The 10,284-nt window shown below is 51.0% G+C and overlaps 1 protein-coding gene across 1 annotated transcript; it reads right to left on the bottom strand.

The window, feature by feature from the left end:
• Positions 1-5,909: 5,909 nt before the first annotated feature.
• SAP18 (Sin3A associated protein 18) lies at positions 5,910-9,219 on the bottom strand. The gene is made up of 4 exons (XM_056327511.1): positions 9,068-9,219; positions 8,787-8,896; positions 7,132-7,254; positions 5,910-6,397 (listed from the first exon to the last, which is right to left on the bottom strand). The coding sequence occupies exons 1-4, from the start codon at positions 9,137-9,139 to the stop codon at positions 6,241-6,243; spliced, it is 462 nt and encodes a 153-aa protein (XP_056183486.1). The 5' UTR covers positions 9,140-9,219; the 3' UTR covers positions 5,910-6,240.
• Positions 9,220-10,284: the final 1,065 nt, after the last annotated feature.

Raw genomic sequence — 10,284 nt, 5'->3', positions numbered from 1 at the left:
CCAGTAAGGCCTTGCTGCATGGTCCCACCTTTCCTCTCCCCCAGCCGCAGGTCCCATGCCTTTGGTTGCACCACTGCAGTTGTGGCTGCAGGGGAAGCCATTACTGCTTGCCCAGCCACCGGGAACTATCTGTTGTTTCCCAAGATGAAATTGTTCATGGACCCTATGTGCTGACCTGCAAGGGTGCTAATGGGTGCTGAGGCAAGAGCAGGGAAAGGGTGCAGGGAACGGGAGCCAGCACATCCTCCCTCCACTGGCAGGATAAGCTGCTCAGCGCGGTGTGTCCTGTCTCTCTAGCTGCTTTGGTAAGGCTTCCTGAGGCTGTTGTTCTATGAGCACTTCTGTGGCAGTTGAAGCAATTCCTCTTTTTCACCGCAGCACCCATTGCTCCTGCTCCCAAGCCCCCTTCCCCCTCCCTGGGCCACCTGCCTGGGTGCTTGTGCATCGATCAGACTGGAGGAGACACAGCTGCTACAGCCAGCCTTGCCCTTGGAAACGGGCCCTGTAGGTACAGAGCGGAGTGGCTCATTCCCAGCCACGTAGGCTGTCGTGATGTGGTGCTGGTGGGACCGTATTTCAAACCTTTAGTACTTCTATATGTGGGTGCTGCCCTTTTCCCTCCCTGGAAAGCGTAAGCTTCCTGCTCTGCGGTGCAGTTCGTAGCCCAAAGGCAGCAGGAGCGTGGCACGCCTGCCAGCAGGCCCCGCGCTACGCGAGGGCTGCAGGATGGTGCGCAGCCCCCACTGAGCAGGCAGGTGACCATGTGGGGCTGCTGCGTGCCTGGTGCTGTTCTTCCACCGCCCTGCCTGGAACTGCCGCCGAGGCTCTCCCCTCTCGTCCTCTGAAGCCGGGGGTACGTGCTTTGTGGCTTTCAGCTAGGAGGCCTCAGCAGAAGACTAGAAGGGAAAGGGTCACCTACGCTTGCTCCTGTCTCTTGCTCAGCAACAGAGCACCGGCAGGTCTTCCGTGTCTCAAACACGTACTGAGGGCTCGAGGAAAGCAACACGCAGCATATACAGCGGGGTCATCTGGGCCAGGTGCAGCTTTAGGCCTCTGTTAAAGACCCCCAAGTACTTCTAAGCCTGAAGACAGTAACTCACGTTTGCCTGAAGCACGAGATGGGCGATTCAAGCCTCAGCCAGCACGGAGGAGCTCACCCAGAGGTGCGCCTGAAGCTGCTGCTTGCAGCGTCCACTGGATTTTCATGCTGAGTGCGGAAGACAAGTGAGTTTGGGCCAGGATGTCAGTTCTGTGAGACTGGAAATGCCCCAGGGAGGGTCCTGAACGCCCCAGCCCCTCCAAACCCAGCCCTTAGCCACTTTTTACCTCCGGGGCCCAGGGTATGCCAGCCAGGCACCTCCTCATCAGCAACAGGTCTTGTGGCCAGACACAGCTGCTGCTGTGCATGACATGACAAGGGTGCTTTAAAATTTACATTCCTCGGGGTCCTGTTCTGTCAGAGGAACTGATGCTGTCGTTTAACCCAGCTGATCCGCTGTAATGTTTAGACACAAGGGATGAGACAACAGCGGGTAACTGGATCGCTTTGGTTTTGGCAGGTCACATCTCGGCTGTCGCGTTACTTACAGCGCTGCTCTTTGAACACGACCATAGGTGTTGTCATTCATCTGCTGTGACACAACAGGCTTTCTGAGACCTTTTCAATTTCCCTTACTTTCCATCGGGAGCGCGAGAACTTGCTGAAAATGCTTAATGTTTTCCTGCTGCACGATGTCTGTTTCTGCTTTTGACCAGAGCTGTAAAGCAGAAGTTAAGCCTCCACAGCTGCTCCAGTCAGAGGGCGAACACGGTGCTGGAGCAAGGCCTGTGCCTGATGCAGCCCAGGTTACTGACAGCATGTGTGCAAGTTGTCCTCGCTGCTTAACTAGGGAGGGAATTAAACCAGATGCCAGACCTGCATGAGTGGCCCAGGTGTTTGTCACCAGTCAAAGGCAGAGAAAAACTGAGCCCCTCTGAGGAAGAACAGGCATGAGGCGAGGCCCGGAGGGACACCTGCAAGGGTGGGGGGTTATCCCTGGAGAGGCCTGGGCAAAAGCTGCCTGCTGGCTGGGGTGCTGTGGATGGCATTTACATCTAAGAAAGAAATGACAAGTCAGGACATTTTTTTTTTTTTTTTTAAACCATCATCCTAGGTCTTTGCCTTAAGCAGCTGGGAGGTAAAAAAGAGCTTTGGAGAGGTGGTTGCTGGTGAAAGCGCAGACGTGAAACTGAGTGTTGTATCTGTTAGAGCTTTAAGCAGCCAAAAAGAAAAGGGGAAAAAAACCATCTCATCCAGCTGCCTTGATAAGGGACAAAAATTACTCATTAAATTGCTACATACAAATCAAGTCAGTCCTGTGGATTGACAGATCCGGATTCAGTGTCGTCTACACCACTTTACTTCCTGAGCATATGGGATTGCTCACTGTTAATGAATTTTGAGACCATGTTTTAATTTCCCTGAACCACAGCGCTGTAGTATTTTGCTCTTTTTAGGGACTGACATCCTCCCTAAGCTTTTCTAGTAGCTTCAAAAGAGACAGACAACCTTGTTACTGTGAGTAAATCCCCTCCTTTGCAGTAGAAGCTTAGCAGGTGACAACTTTTACTTACTATTCCACCACTTGCAACACCCCAATGGTCGTACTCTGGTGCTGCTGCTGTCTGAGTCCCACGCTGCACTTGGTTGGCCTTGGTTGCACTGTGGATTTTTGATGTAGGGAATGCCTAACCCTAACTAACTGCACTGACCTCTCAAGTGTCTTTTCCCACAAAGATAGGTACAGAAACTTGAACTCCCTTCACTTCCGCATTACCTTTCTCTGTGCAGTGCAAGTGTTTGAGGGCAAATCTCTTTCCTGAAACACATTTAGCCCAAAGCAGCTGGGGAAGAGGTCAGCTGAGTTTATACTTCTATGTTAGCCACGTGAAGGTGAACTCCATACCCCAGCAATCAAGCTGAGTATTCGCTACTGAGGGCAGTTCTGCATGTTCATTTCCTGGTGATTTTGCTCCACAGGATACCAAATATAAAGCCAGCAGGTGTTCCTCTCTTTCTCTGAAGTGTGCAGAGACCTGCCCCATGCTGGGCAGGCCTGAGCCCTCACTGGGCCATGTCTCCCATTCCAGCAACAAAGCTCAGCTGCCTCCCAGAGCAGCTGAGTCACAGACATGGGCTCACTTGCTGCTCTTGCCTTATATCTTGACTACATTTAATTTTGAGAATTATTCTTAAACATAATTAAAGCAAAAACCAGGACACAAAACCAAGGAAATGCCCACATTCCTGTGTACCTCTAATGGCTGTGCAATTCTCTAATTACATGCTGGTTGCTGCACTCATTTTACAGCATGGGTGATGCCCTGTGGCAAGCAGGCCACTTAGCAGCTGTCCTCGCTTTTCTGTCTGCCCGGGTCTGTAAGGTGCCAAAAACCAGACAGCTGATCAGATGGCTGTGACCCAGCCCGCAGGCGGCACGGGTCCCTAGCCTGCCCCCCGTGTCACACAGAAGTCACTGAGCTGTTACAACACACGGGCTCCTCACAGCAGCAGCGTTGCGGTGAGCCTCCCCCTCACGCCAGAGGCGACTGCCTTCACCCTGGCAAAGCATCCTACCCATCCCACCTCTGACCACATCAGATCACCCCGGTTGCCACTTCCAGTCCCTTGTAAAACGCTTGTATGGTCTTGAGCTCTCTTTAAAAAAGGGTGGGAAGCACTTTTCAGCTTCTTCCATCTTAGGGGAAAAAGTGACTCAGATGCAGGTGATTGTGCAAATGAGGGTCACTCCTGAAGGCTAAAATTGAACTCCCTAACTTATAAGCCAGAAAAGGGGACAGAAGAGGGTGAACCATGGGCAGAACTGAACCTAAAATCCTTCAGGGTTTATTGCACTAAGAGACTCTTGAGAGGGAAAAAAAAAAAAAAACCCAAACAACAAAAGCAAACACCAAACATACATATATATATATATATAAAAATCACACGTCATGAAAGCAATGCCTTGTCCTCAGACAGGACCACTTACCAGGTCTTCGCCTCTGCTCTGCTAAGGCGGGTGAGGAAGGTGAAGGCTCTAAGGAGCGGCTATGGCTTCTACTCCTGTTCTTGCCTTTCTGAGCACACGGGCACAACACGCAGAGAACAAGCACCTGGTACTCTCCCAGCCAGCCCAAGGCTCACGGTCACTGGCAGGGGCACACAGCCCAGGGACAGCTGGAGCCTGCTCTAGGACCAGCGGCATCTCCGTGTCTCAAGCTCTCCCCCTGCAGTGACAAAAGACACCGGCAAGCACTGAGCTGCGGGAGGCCCGTGTGACACTGATTTGCGGGGGGTGCATCCCCACTTCTTCCTCCTGCTCCTTAAGAAGGGACCCGGCAACGTCACGCAGACCAGCCTCCCAGTTTCCGCATGAACAGCTGAGCCCCCTTAGCTACCCTCTCCCCTATTTCGAGGATTCCGGAAGCTGGCTGCTGAACACCCCCAACACCCTCCAGTTCCATCTTTTTAACTCAGAACAAACTTGAACCTTAATACCTCTCAGCACCCTGGCCTTGCCCCAGCACCCAAGAGTTACAGTGCACTGAAAAACCCGTGTTCAATACAAGCAGCGAGTGTTTGTGAAAAGCCACCTGACGGACAGCTCAGCAGCGAGACTTACCCAGCTCAGACCAGTCAGTGGAGGGCCCAAAGTCATATGTATTCATCAGGTGAAGACAACTAAAGGGAAAGAGGCTACAATATTCACCTTCCTTGGAGTTCTGGAAGTCAAAACTGGGTGTTGTCCTCTTGGTCAGTACACGTAGACAATATATTGCTTGTGGTCAACAGCCCAGGAGAACTGGGTGTGTGAGCCAGCTGCCTCCACCCCGCAGGTTCACTTGGCCAAGAACTCGATGGTGAGGGTCAGGGTCAGGACTCCCACACACACCCAGAGCTCTGCAGCCTTACTGTCTCACCGCCTCTCGGTTCACCTAAACCACGCGCAAGAGCAGCTCTGGGCACTGCACCTGCTGTTACATTTTCATTAAGAAATAGTTCTGCCTCCTCCTTACTCAGCCTCAATCTGGAAATACCGTATTTCTTCTGGCCAGGTCTCTGCAGATACTCCAGTCTTCTAAAAGTCTCCAAAGTGGGGTGCGCAGGACAAGCCAGGCCACCTCCAAACTGGTACGCACGCAAGTGGGGTGCAGGAAGTATTTCACCTTTTTAATGCCAATTTTTTTTTAGTTTTATAAATGCACATAATACATTTGTACAGGAGTAGATGGATGTAATTTATAATTTTGGAAGCACGTGCTCAAAAGTTTTCTACTGAGGAGTGTGCGATCAGAAAGAAGTTTGGAGACCACTGTTCTAAAAAAAGCAAGCTTTATACCTTCCATTTTCCCAAGACAATACTAGTTCTTCAGAACTTAAGTAAGGCTGATGTGCAAGTGTGCTGAACCGCACCTTCCTCTGAAAAGGCCAGCAGCCCCTCCTGGGATATAGCGGTGTCACAGAGGCCGCTCCCAATCCACGGACTGGCATCACCTTGGCACAAGACAGAGCAGACCCTGGAAGCCACAGTGGTCTGCCCTAGCTCCCCTTGCCATCCCGCAGGGCAGGCAGCTTTACACAGCTCATCTCTTAACTTTCCACCATCAATGCATGTATGTCAGCAGTGAGAGTAGCGCTGAGCTTGCTTGCCTCCAACCACACCACCTACATGCTCCTCCTCCAAAATCCAGCCAGCAGTGGTTTAAGAAATCATCCTGTGTAAGGAACCCCTGTTGTGCCACCTACCGCTACTCAGCAAGCCCAGAGGTTACCAGGTAAAGGCTTTCAACTTCAACTTCTGCTTAAAAGCAGCCTTCTGAATTTCTCTGCAGAAACCTACTTTAAAAATAAACAAAACCAAACCACACTATCAAAAGATTAACATCATCAATCTTTATTCCAAACAAGAACTACAGAACATCTGTAATCCTTCTGGTCGCATTTTATGGAAATGTTGAAACACTGGACACACTGTCTTACCATTCAAAGATAACAATCAGAGATAGGATGATGGCACTGCTAAAGAGAAGTGTTTCTTCTAAACAAACTAAAAGGTAAGGTTTAAAAGTTAACTTTCATTTCTGATGCTTAGCTTTGTCTTCAGGTGTTCTTGCTTAGCAACAAAAGCAAAAAAAATAAGCCTGCTTTAGAACAGCAAGTAGGAATATACAGAAGATGTGATCACACAAAGAAGCAACGGTTTAGTATGGTCTCATGCGGCTTGATGGGGGCGGTGCACGGTTTGGAGGAGTGATTGCTATATCCAAGTAGTCTCCTATCTGGAATTTCTGGGACTGCAATGTCATAGAATCATCTGTGCCCTTCCTGCCCGACATGGTACTGCCGATCTCCTTCACCCTGCACGCAGGAGGAAAGGCAAGTTGATCATCAGAGGCAAATCTCTCTAGATCTCCAAACAAGAACTGTACTGGCTCATCACAACCCTCCCATGCTGTCCTCTGCACTCTACTTAACATTTAGCTATCTACACAGGATGATGGGTTGTTTGGTTTTTTTCTCTCCAGTACCAGGTGCACCAAGAAAAGCCATACCAAATTCTCCTTTTGATGGGGCAGAGTGTTGGGGGAACCTTCTACCATATTAAATTAAATACTAGACAAAATCCCTTGCCCCCCTTCCATACAGACACAGAACAAGACCCCAGAGATAACAGAGCACGATATATCCACTGGTTGCTGACAAGTTTAGCTCATACCATTCTGGAAGAGAGATACCTCCAACAAGAAGCCCTGCTAGAACGCAAACACATTCTCAGACGTAAGACCTACCGTGCCTCCCACCACCAGAAGCAAAGCTTCATCTGGATGCATAGGTCTGCCTTCTGCTTGATTGCCAATACAGCAACCAAAGCCTTCAAGCACCCAAGGCTTATTGTTTTGGTAAGACATGAACAATGACGGTCACCAAGCAAAATTTAGAGTTTGTATGGGTGGTCATACAGTCTGTTACCAAGAACTTCACAAATTCTGTATGTGGGTTCTGAACTTAAAAATCTGTGTTAATGAAAAATAATTCACCGGTCCAGTACCTGAAGTCTAATTTTATTAACCCGGAGAGGAAATGCCATTTACCTATACCCAGGCCTCTTGAGATCTGTAAAAACAATTGCAAAATTGAAGTGTGTGCCCTTCTTCCGTGCTTCTGGGTAAACTTCTTTCACTAAGCTGGTCAGCTCTTTCAGAGTTGCATCCATCCTAGATTAAACAAACAAACAAACCAAAATGGTTCACATTTCAAAAGCAACAGCAATAAAAAAAGCTTCCCAAAACCCATTTAAGATGGAATCAATACACTGCTGTGACTTAACCATGTTTCCTTGCTTTTGCATACTTTCTGTCAATAGCTGAAGATGAGCAATATCTTACATTCTGGCTGCATAGTGAGCCATTGATTTCACAACGCTGGGAGAATCCACCACTTACTATAGACTGGAGGCAACACGGCCTACTGCAAATGTAGCTTCTAACTAGCTTCCAAGTGACTGCAGTATCACAGTTATCTCTTCACCTCCATGTAGGCTTCAACACCTGCTTTTCCAGTTCTCTCAAAAGAGTTACTATTTAAATGGTGGAGTCTTCATTGCATAAATGTAATTAAAAAAAAAACAGCATAAGAGTTTCCTCACTAAGCTGACATCTATGTTGAAGTAGTTTTTTGAATATTAGAGGAAATTTAAGGAAAGAAAAAACAGTTTCGCATTTCCATCAAGATTTCCATTTCTGCCCTAACAGGCAGCCCTCCCTTTCCCCAGCCTTCAACCAGACCAAGGCTAAAGCTCATTTCTAGAACTTAAAGAACAAAAAGACTCAATCATCGCAACTAAAGCGGCTCTAATTATATAGACTGTACACTCACTCCAAGCTTCAAGCAACTAAGGAGCCATGTGTTGACAGACAATGCCCATTCTGACTTCTGCAGATGGAAAACAGCTCAGACACCATCAATAGCCTGGACTGAGTCCATAAATCCCATTAAGAAGTAAATTAGAACTGCATGCTTTGCTAGCCACAAATATGGATTTATTCAGCCATACGACATGCAAGTTACAACCCCAGATGACACCTTGAAGGAAAAGTAAGATTTAAGAAGTAGCATAATTCAATTTCAAAAGCATTCTTCAAAATACTATAAACAAAACCTAATGTGCTTGTAATGCAGACTCAAGCAGTTCTCCAAACTAAATTTGAAAGCAATAAAAAGCAGCTCTCTGTTAAAGTACTGCTACCTGACCATACAAAAACACACGGCTCTGCTCTCAGGCGGCTCTGACTTACAGCAGCACATCATTCACCTCTACTGAAAGAACGAGGTTGCTGGAACAAAATCGTAGCATTAAAGGAGAACAGCTCTGTTGAATAGATTCGTTGTGATAACGAAAGATACACCACAACAAAAGTCTCCGATTACCCGCATCGGTAACCGGCAATTCCACCACGCTACCTACCAGTGTCCGGCAACCAGCACCGGGCTAAAGCTGTGCTGCCGGCCTGCCAGGTCGGAGCTGCCACGGCCAGAAGAGCCGCCGTACTGCGGCAGCGGCTGCCCTCCCCCGCGGAGCCGCCACCCACCACAACTCCCCCACGTTTCCTGCATTAAGCGACGCCCACCGGACCCCCTCCGGCAGCTGCCAAGGCGCCCAGGCCTGGCAGGCGCCCCGGCCCCGCTGCCAGCCCCCTCCCAGGGCCCCGAGGGCCGGGCAGGGCCGCCCGGGCCGCCGCGCACTCACCAAGTGTAGATCTGCAGCTCGCTGGAGGGCACGTTGCCGCGGGAGAACTCGTCCATGCGGTGGTGCCGCCCGTTGTTGGTGGTGAAGACGCGAAGCAGCAGCGGACACGTCTGCGGGGCGGGACGAGGCTGAGGGGCCGCTCACCGGGCCCTGCCGCCCCCCCCGCCCCGCCGCGGGCCTCCCAGCGCCGCCACACCGCCCCCGCCCCCTTCCCTTCCCCGCTGCCCGCCCCGCCGCGCCCGGCAGCGGCGCCAGAGAACGCGCGGCGCCACCCCCGACACCTTCTCCCGGTCGATCGGCTTCTCCGGCTCCTTCTTAATCTCCTCCTGCGTAACGCGCGACTCCACCGCCATCTTGCCCCGCCGCACACACCGCCGGCGGCCCCGGATGTCCCGCCGCTCGCCTCAGCTCTCGCGAGAGGAGGGAGGGGGCGGCGCGAGCCGGCCGGAGCCCGGGAGCGGGGCTGGGGCGGCGGCCGGGAACGGGGCGGGCAGCTGTGCGCGCCGCGGGGGCTGAGGGGAAGGGTGGCCGGTGGCGAGCGACAGCGGCCCGCAGCCGCCCGCGGGAGGGGTGTTGGGGCCCGGGGCGCCGGCGGGGCCCGTATAGCCCGAGCCCCGTGTAGCAGACGCTTCGCTGGGGCTGGCAGCTGCCGTGCGGCGGGGCTGCCCGCAGGCTTTGCGTGGCTCCTCCGAAAACCTGTGAGGTGCCGGGCGGGCCCGGGCGGGGGGCGCTGCCGGGCGCCCGCTGGTAGCGCCGGATCGCCGCCTGGGCTTTTTAACACTGAGAAAAGCTTTTAATAAGCTACTGACAATCCCGCTGTCTCTCGGGGAAAAATAAACGCTTCTCTCCATATGGAGGCACGTTTAAACAGATGTGTAGTGTAGGTAAATAACGCAATCGAGCGCTGTAACTAGCAGCTGATCAAAATAAATTGGAAAGGGGTAAATCACATTTCGTTTCCCTTAATATTACATTCGGGGAAGTTCAGATGCACGTGCCTTCTGTTTACGGTCTTGTTTTTCCAAGAACAGGATCTTGCATTAGGTTAAATTCGAGCCTGTGGTTGTGCCTGACAAAACTCCGGGCTCCGTGCCCCTGGTGTGACATGGGTGCTGTTTGTTACCCGTGTTACAATGCTGGGGGGGTTGATAATTTGTTTTGAAAGAATTTATACTTACATTATTTCCTCAGGTGCTGTGGATTTATTTCAAGAGTAAAACAAAATCTATAAAATCATACAGAAATGCATGTGCTTGCAGGTGCAAAATAAGCAAATGCCGGAGGCCGGTGCTGGAAGGGAGCTCTGGCGGAGGCTGCCTGGCCCAAACTCCTGCTTGAGGTGGAATCAGCAAGAGCCAGTTGCTCAGGGCCAGATCTGAGTGGGTTTTGAGTATGTCCAAGGATGGAGACCTCTCTGGAAACCTGCTCCAGTGCTCGGTCACCCTCACAATTAAGGTGGGGGGGGGGTGGATGGGAAGAAAAAAAAAAAGTTGTTTTA

Source organism: Falco biarmicus, chromosome 2, assembly GCF_023638135.1.
Source record: "Falco biarmicus isolate bFalBia1 chromosome 2, bFalBia1.pri, whole genome shotgun sequence".
NCBI lineage: Eukaryota > Metazoa > Chordata > Aves > Falconiformes > Falconidae > Falco > Falco biarmicus.
The sequence above is the reverse complement of the archived record's forward strand: the minus strand, read 5'-3'. Positions and strand labels throughout refer to the sequence as shown.

Coding starts and splice junctions, on each gene's coding strand:
- SAP18 (XM_056327511.1), bottom strand. CDS start 9,139: ATGGCGGTGGAGTCGCGCGTTACGCAGGAGGAGATTAAGAAGGAGCCG. Junction 7,255..8,786: donor GAGCTGCAGATCTACACTTG/GTGAGTGCGCGG, acceptor TGTTTAATCTAG/GATGGATGCAACTCTGAAAG. Junction 6,398..7,131: donor CTCAAGAGGCCTGGGTATAG/GTAAATGGCATT, acceptor TCCTGCGTGCAG/GGTGAAGGAGATCGGCAGTA.